Source organism: Salvelinus fontinalis, chromosome 16, assembly GCF_029448725.1.
Source record: "Salvelinus fontinalis isolate EN_2023a chromosome 16, ASM2944872v1, whole genome shotgun sequence".
NCBI lineage: Eukaryota > Metazoa > Chordata > Actinopteri > Salmoniformes > Salmonidae > Salvelinus > Salvelinus fontinalis.
The window spans coordinates 7,999,225-8,014,877 of NC_074680.1; the positions used below are offsets into that span (position 1 = coordinate 7,999,225).

Genomic DNA, 15,653 nt, shown 5'->3' on the forward strand with positions numbered 1-15,653 from the left:
TTGTTGATTACACTGGTGTGACCTATGAACTTTTGTTCTTCATCCCAAAGGTTGCAAATAATGCAAAAGTCAAGTTATTTCACCATTCATTCAACACATTAGAAGATGAGGGACTGTTCATTCATTGCATTCAGACATTGTTTGTAGACCAACTTCTGATTTATTTACATTTTTTTTATCCACAACACTAGTGCCTTATTTCTGAAGTTGAGCCTAAATGTTTCTCATTTTGACCACCACTCCTTATTTCTGTATGTACTGTAGGCAATGGGAATGTCACAATATCACCCCAGATGGAAATTGTGCTTCCTAATGGGAAATGATATTTCTAAGCCCCTCTTTGGAATATTCTTGTGCCAATGATGAATAAATACCTATCAGCTTGTAGAATCTTTTCACCATTTCCTGTATATTAGGTGATGAGTACTTGCGTATATGTTGAAATGTTTGCTTATGGGCCGAGGGCGTTCTGCAGCTTTGCTATAATATTAGCCTATTGTCCACATATCTTGAGTATAAGCCTACATCATAGTATTAGCTCTGAGATGCGAGGGGAAACTCCTTGACTCTGTCTTCTGACTGTCCCGTTTCATTTTCAGGATGTCGTGAATGACCTGGATTAATAAAATGTGTACGCCCACTTGAAACCGGCTTCTTGCTTACAGTGAAACACACATTCTAAAAATAAAGAATGTGTTGCAACAAGAAATTTAAAAAGAACATTTAAAACATGTCCTATCATGGTTACATTTATTTCAGTCTTATGGAACGAGGACTGATTCCAACCCCTTTCAGTGTCATCCCATTACCGTAGCCGACATAACTGTGTGGAAGGGTGGACCTGAGGGCCGTCAGTCACAGTAGACCGCTCTCTGGCTGTTTAGGGTCTACGTCGCCCCAGTAAGGCAGGATGAAGGGCAACTCCTCCACCCTGCTCTTCAACAGCGTCCACAGATGCTGTGACACAAACTGGTTCCCCTTCTCAGAGAGATGGAGCCCGTCTGAGAGGTAGCTTGTGAAGTCCTGCGGGAAAGAGAAAATTGTTTTCAATTACTGACATATTGATACTGCACTATTTGTTTGCTGATTAAGTTACATAGCTACTACCAAAAATCACTATATTAGTGTTACATGACTAGAGTTAAGGCTGGGGTTTAATCCGAGTGCCTTGTCAGCAATGTACTTTTCAAAGGCAATGTTCCCGCCGAGGTTCATCATATACGCTTGCTTATGTTGGGCTCGATCGAAAATTACCTTGAAATGGTGCATTGTCCAAAAAGCTGAGCAACATCAAAATTACAAGTATTCCATTGGTTGTCTCACCTGTCCATCTTTCTGCATGAGAGTCCAGAGGTCCAGCACGTCTGCCCCACACTGACCTGCAGCCTGCACACAGGCCTGGGCATACTGGCCAGCCACAGAGTTGAGACGGTTCAGAGCACTACCTGAAAACGGGAGAGAACAGACATATAGAAGCCAAATAGAACTACAGCACCACAAACACTACAGCATTCAAGTCCTCAAAATGAAATAATCTGTTTGAGGCCATCAGGCCAATGTTATGTGATTGCTCAGGAGCAAGAATTAGGACTTGTCTTCAGTGTATCTGGTGGGTGTGTGTTCTTTAACCTTTCAGGACACACTCCTTCTCCCAGGCTGGCTCATGCAGAGGTGGAGGAGTGATGAAGATGACCTTGTCTGCAGACACACCCACAGACACTATGTGTTTGACAATGTCCTTCAGGTTCTCGGAGTACTCCTGCAATGGGATGTGCTGCTGTGGGTTCTTATCTAAAGAAAGAATGAGACAATATCATATCTCCTAATGTTGGCAACAGCAGTGTTCGTCAATCATGGTTCTAAGGAACACAAAGGGTGTGCAGGATTTTGTGCCCGCCCAGCACTTGGCTAGAGAGTAACAGGTTGCACTTTCCCTACCTTCTAAAGCACAGTCGTTGGCACCAAAGAAGACCGTGACAGCAGCTATGTGGTTGCTTGAAGCACTTTCCTTGGAGATGAGGCAAGGCAAGACAATCTTTGCCCACCTGGAGTTGTAGCCAGACAACCCTCTGTTCACAACGTCACATTTTCTAGTGGACAAAAGTGACATCGTTCGATCAATTTGGCCCAATTTAGCACACATCAAAAGGCATTACTACAGTATATCCTACTCTATTCTCAGAGCAGGAAGTTGCCCCTAACCACTGATACAGGGTTTATATCAGTGGTGGTTGGTGCCATTTAAAGATGAGGGAGGATGATTATTTGATTTATGAGCACGGCCTTATTTCTATTACAGCATGTTGGATGACTCATTCATATTCCATTCACCCAGTTCAATGTAACATCAATAGGTTTAGGCCACTGCATGATACTAACATTTTCCCTATACCCATCATGAGGTTGGTATAACCTAGCCTATGAATTTACAACGTAGGTGCACAGGTCGAGAGAATTGAGTAATCAAGGTGACAGACAGTGACATGTTCAATAAAGCCCCACTCTTGCCTGCATCTAGCTGATCTAGGGTGGAATTATTATTCCAACAATTGTAAATGAGAGTTTCTATAAGACAAATGTGGGTATGGTTATCCCTGTTTAGTGCAACAGAAATCGGCGCAATGAATACACCCCTGATCACACGCAAACACAGTTCACTTTCATAGCAGACACATACAAACAGCTCGTTGTGTGTGTATATATATACACTGCTCAAAAAAATAAAGGGAACACTTAAACAACACAATGTAACTCCAAGTCAATCACACTTCTGTGAAATCAAACTGTCCACTTAGGAAGCAACACTGATTGACAATAAATTTCACATGCTGTTGTGCAAATGGAATGGACAAAAGGTGGAAATTATAGGCAATTAGCAAGACACCCCCAATAAAGGAGTGATTCTGCAGGTGGTGACCACAGACCACTTCTCAGTTCCTATGCTTCCTGGCTGATGTTTTGGTCACTTTTGAATGCTGGCGGTGCTCTCACTCTAGTGGTAGCATGAGACGGAGTCTACAACCCACACAAGTGGCTCAGGTAGTGCAACTCATCCAGGATGGCACATCAATGCGAGCTGTGGCAAGAAGGTTTGCTGTGTCTGTCAGCGTAGTGTCCAGAGCATGGAGGCGCTACCAGGAGACAGGCCAGTACATCAGGAGACGTGGAGGAGGCCGTAGGAGGGCAACAACCCAGCAGCAGGACCGCTGCCTCCGCCTTTGTGCAAGGAGGAGCACTACCAGAGCCCTGCAAAATGACCTCCAGCAGGCCACAAATGTGCATGTGTCAGCATATGGTCTCACAAGGGCTCTGAGGATCTCATCTCGGTACCTAATGGCAGTCAGGCTACCTCTGGCGAGCACATGGATGCCTGTGCGGCCCCACAAAGAAATGCCACCCCACACCATGACTGACCCACCGCCAAACCGGTCATGCTGGAGGATGGTGCAGGCAGCAGAACGTTCTCCAAGGCGTCTCCAGACTCTGTCACGTCTGTCACATGTGCTCATGTACTCAGTGTGAACCTGCTCTCATCTGTGAAGAGCATAGGGCGCCAAAGGCGAATTTGCCAATATTGGTGTTCTCTGGCAAATGCCAAACGTCCTGCACGGTGTTGGGCTGTAAGCACAGCCCCCACCTGTGGACGTCGGGCCCTCATACCACCCTCATGGAGTCTGTTTCTGACCGTTTGAGCAGACACATGCCCATTTGTGGCCTGCTGGAGGTCATTTTGCAGGGCTCTGGCAGTGCACTTCCTTGCACAAAGGCGGAGGTAGCGGTCCTGCTGCAGGTTTGTTGCCCTCCTACGGCCTCCTCCACGTCTCCTGATGTACTGGCCTGTCTCCTGGTAGCGCCTCCATGCTCTGGACACTACGCTGACAGACACAGCAAACCTTCTTGCCACAGCTCGCATTGATGTGCCATCCTGGATGAGCTGCACTACCTGAGCCACTTGTGTGGGTTGTAGACTCCGTCTCATGCTACCACTAGAGTGAGAGCACCGCCAGCATTCAAAAGTGACCAAAACATCAGCCAGGAAGCATAGGAACTGAGAAGTGGTCTGTGGTCACCACCTGCAGAATCACTCCTTTATTGGGGGTGTCTTGCTAATTGCCTATAATTTCCACATTTTGTCTATTCCATTTGCACAACAGCATGTGAAATTTATCGTCAATCAGTGTTGCTTCCTAAGTGGACAGTTTGATTTCACAGAAGTGTGATTGACTTGGAGTTACATTGTGTTGTTTAAGTGTTCCCTTTATTTTTTTTGAGCAGTGTGTATATATATATATATATATATATATATATATATATATATATATATAATTCCTTCTTGCATCTATCTACATGCTCTCCTCCTCTCACCTTTCCCATTCACTTGTAGACTTCAGTGCACAACACATCAGCAGTCTGTGACCATTATTAAAATAGATAAATGCTTTGCTCCATGAAGTAATCCATCTCGATCAACAGAGAACATTTGAAATAGACAAGATGGCAGTGTACACAATTTAGGATTACTTCATGGAGCAAAACATTTATTTAAGTAACTGAGCATTTTACAAATTCAAACGAACCACCAGCCACGAACCACATTTTAGAAGATACATGTTTGGCAGAATCGAGATCGATGATAACATTGCCAAGTTAAGGTTAGTGGTAAATGATCTGTGCTTCACCAAACAGTACCTATCCTGTAACGGTTAATGGAGAATCACATTTCCCCGTTATAAATCTGTAGGTAGTTCAGACATAGAGAACTGATACTGTATACTGGTTGTTGGGGTGTGATTGATGTGGGGGGGGGTCCGTGAGTGGCTTTTTACAATTTGAATGGTTCCTTGTGTTCTCAACGGGAGGAAGAAGTTTGGTACAAATATTATGTACCACAGTAATTAAATATCATGTGAATCCTGTCAATTAAAAGGGAACATTTGGGTGCAATCAATTAGCTTAATTTCTCATAGATCAAATTAAATGTCAACAAAATAGTGTTGCAGGAATGCTAATCTTATGTTTCTAACTACAGAAACTATTTCTGAACAATCTGTGATGTGCCATCCCTATGAAAAGCATGTAGGAATGGTGCGTGCAACTATTTAAAAGTATTCCATGTGCGCAAACGTAAAATGACTCACCTGGCTAGTTGATTTGCAATTTCGGAACCCCATCCATTAGGTCGGAATGAAAACTGAAACAAATCAACAAAAAGTGAGTAGTAAACTGTCAAGTTGCTAGCTAGCTAGCAAGCTAACCCAATTTGTAAATGGACGAAACCCTGCAAACAAATCGTTTCTGAATGAGAACATTTACCTGTGTGATTGAGTCGCCAAATAAAATGACTTTAGGCCAAATTATGCTCTTGATTTCGGACATTGCTAGCTAGTACAAATGTTGAGCCGAGAGCTAACTTTATACTTTCAGATTTAGAAATTAAAGCAGTGCTGACTGAATGATAGAAGTTCGCATGATAAATTGCGCCATCTACCGTGTGGAGGTGGAAGGTGAAAATAATAATGGCAGAGTCCAATAATTTGACAAGTTGTCGCCTTTTTGTTGTTTATTTCACGATTTTGATGAATGACATACATTTCTTTACTGTAAAAATAAATAAATAACATTTCATAATGACATAAAACAAGTTCACAACAAGTTTTCAAACAACATTCCAAACATAGATACAGAACCATGATATACAGGAAACCCCAACATAAAGCGTCTTAATAGCGCGTTGGGTCACCACGAGCCAGAACAGCTTCAATGCACCTTGGCATAGATTCTACAAGTGTCTCGAACTCTATTGGAGGGATGTAACACCATTATTCCACAGGAAATTCCTTCATTTGTTGTTTTGTTTATGGTGGTGGAAAACACTGTCTCAGGCACCACTCCAGAATCTCCCATAAGTGGTCAATTGGGTTGAGATCAGATGACCGAGACAGCCATGGCATATGGTTTGTATAGTTTTCATGCTCATCAAACCACTCGTGCCTTGTGGATGGGGGCCTTGTCATCCTATGGGGGCATAGCCATGGTAGCCAAAATAATGGCCTGCCCCGCATTTTTATACATGACCCTGAGCACGATGGGGGGTTAATTGATTAATTAACTCAGCAACCACACCTGCTTGCTTTCAGTTCACTATCACTGATAATACTGGTGATCAAACACTATTTGGCTGTTTCTATATCCAATATATATCAGATTTTTTTTCTACAAAATGTCCAAAAAGATCAGTGCATTTGAGCCATGTATCTCAGTGCTTAGTTACAGAATGCAGTGAACTTTACAGTGGTCACACATCTTTAATAGTGTAACCAGATCCAGACAGCCACTGCTGTCCCTCAAGTAGTCTATCCATTCTAGAAGTATCAGTGAGAGTATGGGGGGAGTAGGATGACGTTTCCCCTGGACTTCCGTTCTTCATTTCCCCCTTAATGATTAATGTAGATTTCGGGCGGAAAGATTAAACAACTATCAGGCACGGGGGGGGTTGGAGGTCTGGGGAGGAACAGACAACTGCTTCAGGGAGCTGCAGGATGACCCCTGACCTTTCAGGGGTTGTTTGACCCAATTATGTATGTCTCTGGTTGTACCGCTCATATGACAGGGTTGAGGGCGTCGTAGAGACGCTGCACTGCCAGGTCCATCCTCTCCTTCAGAGAGTCGTCCTCTGTACTTTTGTCTTCATACGAGACTGTCCTGTGGAAGGCAGTCTTACCTTCCACTGTCACCGTTAGGTTTTTACCATCTTTGAAATCCACATAGTCCTCCCCAAACATGTCTTGTAGCATGACCTTCAGTCTGTTCTGGTAAAACTCCATGTCCACCATTGTATATTTTTGAGTCTCCGTGACTCTTAAAAATAATTTTTAGTCACGTAACAATACATTACAAGGCCTTTCAATGAAAAGAAGACACGAAGCATGGCAGAGACCTTCTCTAAAATAGCTGTGCGTACATGTTTGTGTGATAGTTTCAATACAATAAAACTGTATTTAATTCCCCTCAGGGACAATTAAGAAAGGCAAGTGAATACTGGTAAAGGTCAAAGTCAATGGCCATACCTTTCTAAGCTTTAGGGTCGGACTGGACTTCCAACACAACAGTAGTGACTGCTTCAGTGTGCATGTCATTCAACGGGTTGGCAATAAACTAGTGGACTACAGAGAAACATGGATGCAAACATTCCAGTTTCTCAACAATCTCAGACACCTTGAAGCATTGCCTGATGTGAACATCATTGTGTCATGTTCATTAGGGCACATGACAGGAAACGTCCGTCAAGACTAGGTAGCCCCTCCCTGTTTCAGTCCATTTTCTTCCGTTTGGTGCTGAAGGAACAAGACCCAGACCCATGCTCGCCTCCAGCGTCATCCATGCCTGCCTCATGCACCAGTGTGATGTTCTTGAAGGTCTTTTCTGTAGCTTCCAAATCCTCAACATCCCCAATGAGGTTTCTCAGCTGACCCACTAGCACAGAGTAGGGTCTAGTGAATGGGATGACCTGGGTCTGTTTCACTGTGCTCATGGCCAGATCTGTGTAGTCTAGGGAATATTTTATTTTACCTTTATTTAAATAGGCAAGTCAGTTAAGAACAAATTCTTATTTTCAATGACGGCCTAGGAACAGTGGGTTAACTGCCTTGTTCAGGGGCAGAACGACAGATTTGTACCTTGTCAGCCCGGGGATTCGTGGCCAAGGTCCCCTCCACACGGCAGCCTGCGATGAGGACCCTGTTCCTCTTGCCGGTGCACCACCTCTCAAAACAGCTCCCTGGACAGGCCGCTCTGCATCATACCTGGAGACACCATCACCACACCGGGGCCTATGTTGTCAAGGTGGTTCATACTCCGGAGACACCGAGTGGGGACGAAAAGTCAGACAGGGAATGCTCGAGTCTGGGACCTAGCTTCATCATTGAGAGCAATTTTAATTGGTGTCTCCCACGCTAATCTCCCAGACATATTGATCCATATATGGAATATGGACATAACGACCATATGAGACAGCGGGCTTCCCTGCTCACTATGTCATGGGCCGTGTTACAGCCTCACACACCTCCATGTTTTTCTTGGACGTGAGTGCCGTATGTGGACGAGAGAGAGATAAATGTTTGAACCCATCTGCCAATGTGTAAAGGACATAATATCACGTGCTTACTGACTATTGGTTACATAATATGATGAGGACGCCAGGTTTGACACTGGGGACTTCGGAAGCCATTAGATGTCTGTCCTCCTGGCGAGAGAATACAGCTAAGGAGAGAGAGAGTTGTTGTTGAATAATTCATCCCCAACACAGAGGACTGTCATTATGATTACCAGGGACAGGCATTAGAATAGAATATCTGTAACACAATAACAATATCACATCATACAGTATATTGTGTACAGTTGTTCACATCAGAGGAAACCTAAACACAAATGAAGAAGTTCAATCATCACAATACTTCAATCCACTCCCTACCTTAACTCCAGCAATCTCGATCATGACTGCACCAGGGACGTGCCCGGCGTGGTAGCTGGGCGAACCCCCCATTCAGCGCCCGCCCGCACCCGGGGCCGATAGTGCCGACTCCGGCAAGATGTCGCCCGTACCTAAATCGGCTACTGATTTGTATTAGTCTATAAATAAATCTCTTTGCCAAAATGTGTAATCTCTCCCATGTCTTATTCGACTACGATTTTTAAAAGTGTAAGGATAATAATTCAGCCATAGTTGTTTGACTCTAGCCACAAAATTAAGGAAATTAGAAGGGGGGGTTCTGGCAGGGGGGTGATTTTCGGCACAACACTGGTAGCTCTTCTCCGTGGGTTTCCGATATATCTGCTTTACGTTTTACAGCCATGCTACATAAGGAACGTATTCTAGTCGTACATTCATAGCAGTAGTACAGGACTTGGATAATGATGATGTTCTCCATTGAGTTTTCCCTCCAGACGTATGTTTGTATGAACTTCCGTCTGGCGCACACATGTCGTCAAAATAAGACCGAAGAACACTCAAGCCATCTTTTTAGTTCCGACATAATTACATGATTTGCTCATCTTAGAAAACTTTTTCATATTTTGATTGATAGATACTGAATATACATTGGTTTAGAACTTTTAGATTTGGCGCTCAATTCAATCACGGTTTAAAAAGCAACATCACACCGTAGACTCGTGTTTGTGGCAGCTGAAACAAAAGTATCAATTAATGTTCATACTTTGTTACAATGTTGCACTGTAGGTGAGCGGTCGCGTTATTTGTTACAAAGTAACAAAGTTGACAATATTGATACAAATATAACTAAGTTGCGTCCCCTTTAATGTGGTGTTGGGTGGAACTGCAGAGGAAGTGAAGTGTCTATGCGAGTCGCACTCTCGCCTACACAGAAAGAGCCACAGCCCTGCTCCTTTGATGAACAACACCCCAAAACAGCCCTAAACTGGCTTAGAACAAGTTTCAAACTGAGGTATGCCCTGTGTGTTTGTGCGTAGTGCTCCCGTTTGCCATTTTCTGTAAAAATACACGATAATTTCAACCTTTTTGAGCGTGAGCGGATACGTCGATAAGGGTGTGGGTGGGGTAAATTGTTTATCATAGCAACGGGTTTCCGTTACACGGGGGATTCATTGACAAAGTTCGGGACAATGGACTTTCATTGAGTGCCAGCCGACTCCAGACACCATTTGCAGGGTGTGTCAGCCTGTTGATTCTTATTAAGTTGATGAAAGCTCTTGAATTGTGACGGTGGGAGTGGTAGTATGCATGACTTGAAAATTATGTATTCACTGTGTGGCAGCTGTTAGTCTCCTAATGTCACACAATATTTATGTATGGAATTTCATTTCAAAACGATATTTCAAAATGATTTTTGTTTCGGGGGTAAATATTACTTTTCTTTGTAATACATGTCTCACCTTCACAACTGGTGGAAGGGTTCATGTCATTCTATATTCTCTGTAGACCACAAGCCAATTCACATGGATTGCCCTGTGTAGTGCTGGGACCATCACAACAAAATCTCCTTGTCTTCACCAGATAGTGGTGTCTGCAAGGGAGCTGGGGGCTGGTGGAGTGTTGGCGTCATGGTGAAGAATGTTCCGGAAGGTCAAAAAGCGTCACAGCAGCAGCAGCTCCCAAAGCAGTGAGATCAGTACCAAGAGCAAGGTGGGCCGTTATACATTACATTACAGACTACACTGTCGTGGTCTACATTCCAAACCCAGAAAATGTGATCTTCCCTCGTCCCTTGATGCCCTCTAGTTGATCTGAAGAGGATAGCTGTAATCAGTGTGGTGGAAGCTCCACATAGTCCTCCAATAGGGAGCTTCCTTTGCGCTTCCCTTGTGTTGCGTTCACCTGTCTACATAGTCTCTGGGGGGGGGGTGCTGGAGATGCTAGTTGTCCTTGGTAAATAATTTACCATGAAGGCAACAGGGTACAGTCTTAGAATACAAAAGCAGCCGCAGTCATAAAATACTGGAGGCAGACAGACAGACAGACAGACGGACATAGTCAGGCAGATGGACGGACAGGTTAGACCGATTATAACCTCATTAGAAGATCCCTCACATCTGACAGTGGCTTTTATTTATGTTAAAAGAGAGCTCTGTCTGGACAAAGTAATCATGTCTCATACGAGATGCCTTCCCATGTGGTGAATAACAAACAAGTGCTAAGATGGTTGAGCCGAAGGGGCGGAATTGATCGGATGGAGAAATGACTCTTTATTACCATCGACTCACTTACTGCGCAGCTGTCCTCTCTGATTACATTGCTGATGGGTACATGACTCAGTTTATGAAGAAGGTCTTGCATGCTGTCAAGGACTCCTGAATTGACGTCTGCTTGAGTTATTTACCATTTTTTCACTTAAACTCTATTCATTAGTGGTTCGAGTAGGTGTTTCTTTCTTTCTCATACACAAATATTGCAGCAGAAACCATGACCTCTGCGATTTGGTCAACGTTTCAGCCGATCATGTAACATTTCTCAAGACAATATGGTGAGATGGTGTGCTTTTCTCTCTCCTCTTTAGTCAGTAGACTCCAGTTTGGGAGGTCTCTCCAGGTCCAGTACTGTAGCTAGCCTCGACACAGACTCGACCAAGAGCTCAGGTAAGAAAACCTACAACCATGGCCACATCTCAATTCTCTGAAATGACCTCGGCTAGTTTCCTCATCTCCTTTCCTTCCTATTCACTAACAGTCAGATGAAGGGGCCCGGAAAGGTTCCAACAATATTGCCTGTACATGTCAAGTCCTTTCAGATCTGGCTCTTGTGCATTGTAGGGCATGCAACAAAATATTTCAAGATGTTTTGCGATGGACGACTAAAATGTGTGTCTTATTGGTAGTCCCTCCCTGTTTCACTTCATTTTCTTCCGTTTGATGCCTAATGAACACCTTCATGACCCAGTGGTAATGCCGCCTGATGATTGAACTGTGAACTTTAGGTAACAGTGCTGCGTCAGAGACGTGTGCTGAGTTCAGGGTGAAGTATGTCGGAGCCATAGAGAAGCTGCCGTTTGAGATGAGTAAGACCCTGCAGGAGCCTCTGGAACTCATCAACTACATAGATGCAGCCCAGGTAAGAAAAACCTGGAAACACCTTCAAATCTGGGATGTAAAGTATGGGCCCATCAGAATTAGAGGTCATCGGAATGGCCGATAAATTAGGGCCGATTTCATAACAATCGGTAATCAAAATTTTTGGACACCGATTATGGCCAATTACATTGCATTCCACGAGGAGACTGCGTGGCAGGCTGACTACCTGTTATGCGAGTGCAGCAAGGAGCCAAGGTAAGGTGCTAGCTAGCATTAAATGTATCTTATAAAAAACAATCAATCTTAACATAATCACTAGTTAACTACACATGGTTGATGATATTACTAGTTTATCTAGCTTGTCCTGCGTTGCATATAATCAATGTGGTGCCTGTTCATTTATCATTGAACCACAGCCTACTTTGCCAAACAGGTGATTTAACAAGCTCATTCGCCAAAAAAGCACTGTCGTTGCACCAATGTACCTAACCATAAACATCAATGTCTTTCTTAAAATCAATACACAAGTATATATTTTTAAACCTGCATATTTAGTTAATATTGCCTGCTAACATGAACTTATTTTAATTAAATGGGGAAATTGTGTCACTTCTCTTGCGTTCTGTGCAACAGAGTCAGGGTATATGCAGCAGTTTGGGCCGCCTGGCTCGTTGCGAACTGTGTGAAGACCATTTCTTACTAACAAAGATCGTAATTAATTTGTGCCAGAATTGTACATAATTATGACATAACATTGAAGGTTGTGCAATGTAACAGCAATATTTAGACTTAGGGATGCCACACGTTAGATAAAATACGTAACGGTTCCGTATTTCACTGAAAGAATAAACGGTTTGTTTTCTAAATGATAGTTTCCGGATTCGACCATATTAATGACCTAAGGCTCGTATTTCTGTGTGTTATTATGTTAGAATTAAGTCTATGATTTGATAGAGCAGTCTGACTGAGCGGTGGTAGGCAGCAGCAGGCTTGTAAGCATTCATTCAAACCGCACTTTCCTGCATTTGCCAGCAGCTCTTCGCTGTGCTTCAAGCATTGCGCTGTTTATGACTTCAAGCCTATCAACTTCCGAGATTAGGCTGGCAATACTAAAATACCTATTAGAACATCCAATAGTCAAAGGTATATGAAATACAAATGGTATAGAGCGAAATAGTCCTATAATAACTACAACCTAAAACTTTTAAAATGGGAATATTGAAGACTTTATAGGAAAAGGAACCACCATGTTCTGAGCAAGGAACTTAAACGTTAGCTTTTTTACACTGCACATATTGCACTTTTACTTTCTTCAACACTTTGTTTTTGCATTATTTAAATATGTTTCATTATTTATTTGAGACTACATTGATTTTATTGATGTAATATATTAAGTTAAAATAAGTGTTCATCCAGTATTGTTGTAATTGTCATTATTACAAATAGATATATATATAAAAATCGTCCGATTAATCGGTATCGGCTTTTTTGGTCCTCCAATAATTGGTATCAGTATCGGCGTTGAAAAATCATAATCGGTCGACCTCTAATCAGAATGCAATACTATACATACAGGTTCTATGCAGTGCAGTGGACACCAATTCATTACTGTATAATCACTCAATTTGATGGTGATTGATTATGGTGATGTAGATTCATGTTGGAGTGATGAGAGGCAGAGGCAGCCTCTTTTTCCTCTTTAACAAGTCACTCTATATGTACAAAGAGTATCTGTCGTGTTCCTTCCATAGCAAGATGGAAAGCTGCCGTTTGTGCCTGGAGATGAGGAGATGGTACTGGGAGTGTCCAAGTATGGAGTCAAAGTGGCCTCCATGGATCAATGTGTGAGTGATTCAATTTCCATGTTTATAAATGCTCTTGTGTCACAAAAGTTTCTACTGAACCTTGACCTTTCTAGTTGGAACAAGTTGTTGCACCGTTTCCCGCTCTACATGATTGTCTGTCTCTCTGCTGTTATACTGATGTTTGTAATGTGTATTATTGTTGTGGTTCCTGTATAGGACGTTCTGCACCGCCACCCGCTCTACCTGATTGTGAGGATGCTCTGTTATGATGACGGTCTGGGGGCTGGGAAGAACCTGCTGGCTCTCAAGACCACCGATGCCAAGCAGCAGGACTGCAGCATCTGGGTGTACCAGTGCAGCAGCGCGGTGAGTGTGTGTTGAAAGTATAGGGAGCGTTACTTCATTCACCACGAACAGCGATCAGCGTTTACTCACCTATCCCCCCCCACTACACAACTGACTAGCACTGTCTCATATTGATAAATCTCACAGCAATATTCTGGGTTCCACACAAACTGGTGCTCTCTAGCTTGTTATCATACCACAGTTTGTGGCAAACTCAAGGCAATGCAAGATAATTGTTTATCGTGTGTGCGACAGCTTTCCTGTCTTGACCCCTCATCCATTCATAAGAATAGCAGCAGACTGAAGAAGCAGGCCTCAATAGCTCAGACAGACAAGTCTCTTTCACAATGGAATCCAGAAAGAACAAAATCATGTCCTCAAATATTTACATCAAAAGGTGCAAAGTTATGGGCAGAGACACAAAACATCCACATCAAATGAAATATATTTCTTGATTAAATAACATGGAAACCAACCACTTTTTATGCAGTATTAATTTACCATCCTTACAAAGCACTTAATGTAAATGTATATCACTGTATTGAACATAGGCTGGTCATCTAGGTTTGTACCTGTAGACTTTCCAGCACCATGAATAAAAACAATGTACAATACACTAATTGAGTACATTGAGACATCAAGTGGTTTGTGATGATGTGGCTCAGTTGGTAGAGCAATGCGCTGGCAACGCTAGGGTTGTTGGTTCGATTCCTACGGGGGACCAGCACGAAAAAGTATGAAAATGTGTGCACTCACTACTGTAAGTTCCTCTGGATAAGAGAATCTACTAAAATGTAAAAAGACCATTTCAGTTTTCACACAGAAATAAGTTGCACTTGCAAAGTATTTCAAGAAAGTGGAAAACATATATCAAGCAAGTATTTTATATTCCACAAGTATTATCAGGTGAACTGTTTTGTACAGATAATTATCCGATTCAAGTTAGAAATGCTGGTAAACCCTCAAATACAAATACATTTAGTAAAAAAAAGCACAAAAGTTCTAGTCCTATATTAGCAGACCATTATAGACGGCTTATATTTTGTGGGAAAACATTGCAGCACCCCCACCCCCCATGCTAAGGATTGCACAAGATAGACAGACAGGCAAAGTAGAGAGATGAATGTGATTTGAAAAAACTTCAACCAACTGTCACTGGTTTAAAACGTAGAGGTAGTGGTGTTTATTTAATTTAGAATAAGCTTTTATTTACCAGCCCTCCCCACACTGTGTGTTTCATAACAAGTCGTTTTCCTTTCTTCTCTCCCCATCTCTGTGCAGGAACAAGCCCAGGCCATCTGCAAGGTGCTGTCTGCCTCTTTCGACTGCGTGCTGACATCAGAGAAGTCCTGAAAGGTAGTCGCCCTGAGGGACAGGACTATCCTCACGTGGGCGCAGCACCATGACCAATCGGGAGCCTGGAAACCATAGTTTACAGCAGGGTCACAACTTACCCAGCATGCTTTGCAACACCTCTCACACACCACCTACAGACCACACACACCATCCACCTGTCAGGTGACCATCATGAGTACGGCTATTTTTATTGTTTTAAGCTAACTTAATCTTATTTAATGTAAATACATTAGAAAGTACAGGGGTCTCATGTCTGTACTTGGGAAGGAAGTGGCTGTTTGCTATCTAGGTCTCAAATAATAATATTGACTCCACTGACTTCCTTTATAAAAGGGGGAAAGTGGTAACCGTGGTACGTCGCAGTCAATATTTCCACCATGGATGGAGGAATAGACCTAGACCATTACAAATATGCCGTAGACCCCCCTTATCCTCTATCCCTCTCTCTTACTCCTTCTCTCCCCTAAACAAACCAAAGAGATGGTATCAATACGTGTGTTTGTGCCTCTCAATACCACTCCTCCTATACTCCCCTTGGTCCAGATGGGATTGGATCAGTTAAAATGGTACAATAAAGGAAAGGAATTTGAATGAATCAAGCAGTCT

The 15,653-nt window shown here is 42.9% G+C and overlaps 2 protein-coding genes across 3 annotated transcripts; one reads left to right on the forward strand and one right to left on the reverse strand.

Moving 5' to 3' along the window:
• Positions 1–120: 120 nt before the first annotated feature.
• iah1 (isoamyl acetate hydrolyzing esterase 1 (putative)) lies at positions 121–5,471 on the reverse strand. Its single transcript, XM_055864284.1, has 6 exons — positions 5,314–5,471; positions 5,139–5,191; positions 1,939–2,090; positions 1,630–1,791; positions 1,324–1,445; positions 121–1,023 (listed from the first exon to the last, which is right to left on the reverse strand). Exons 1-6 carry the CDS (start codon positions 5,374–5,376, stop codon positions 856–858), a joined length of 720 nt encoding a protein of 239 aa, XP_055720259.1. The 5' UTR covers positions 5,377–5,471; the 3' UTR covers positions 121–855.
• A 3,860-nt stretch (positions 5,472–9,331) lies between these two features.
• On the forward strand, positions 9,332–15,642 carry itgb1bp1 (integrin beta 1 binding protein 1). Of its 2 annotated transcripts, none has more exons than XM_055864291.1 (7): positions 9,332–9,461; positions 10,031–10,159; positions 11,031–11,109; positions 11,448–11,581; positions 13,293–13,385; positions 13,563–13,712; positions 14,973–15,642. In XM_055864291.1, the coding sequence occupies exons 2-7, from the start codon at positions 10,088–10,090 to the stop codon at positions 15,042–15,044; spliced, it is 600 nt and encodes a 199-aa protein (XP_055720266.1). In that variant the 5' UTR covers positions 9,332–9,461; positions 10,031–10,087; the 3' UTR covers positions 15,045–15,642. The 2 variants fall into 2 exon arrangements, with proteins under 2 accessions (XP_055720266.1, XP_055720267.1); XM_055864292.1 differs by lacking the exon at positions 9,332–9,461 and adding an exon at positions 9,539–9,685.
• The last annotated feature ends 11 nt before the right edge of the window (positions 15,643–15,653 follow it).

Excerpts from the sequence above, each read along its gene's own strand:
- iah1 (XM_055864284.1), bottom strand. The coding sequence starts at position 5,376 with ATGTCCGAAATCAAGAGCATAATTTGGCCTAAAGTCATTTTATTTGGC. Across the intron at positions 5,192-5,313 it reads TTGGCGACTCAATCACACAG|TTTTCATTCCGACCTAATGG; the intron begins GTAAATGTTCTC and ends GATTTGTTTCAG. Across the intron at positions 1,446-1,629 it reads GAAGGAGTGTGTCCTGAAAG|GTAGTGCTCTGAACCGTCTC; the intron begins GTTAAAGAACAC and ends TCCCGTTTTCAG.
- itgb1bp1 (XM_055864291.1), top strand. The coding sequence starts at position 10,088 with ATGTTCCGGAAGGTCAAAAAGCGTCACAGCAGCAGCAGCTCCCAAAGC. Across the intron at positions 11,110-11,447 it reads AGACTCGACCAAGAGCTCAG|GTAACAGTGCTGCGTCAGAG; the intron begins GTAAGAAAACCT and ends TGTGAACTTTAG. Across the intron at positions 11,582-13,292 it reads ACTACATAGATGCAGCCCAG|CAAGATGGAAAGCTGCCGTT; the intron begins GTAAGAAAAACC and ends TTCCTTCCATAG.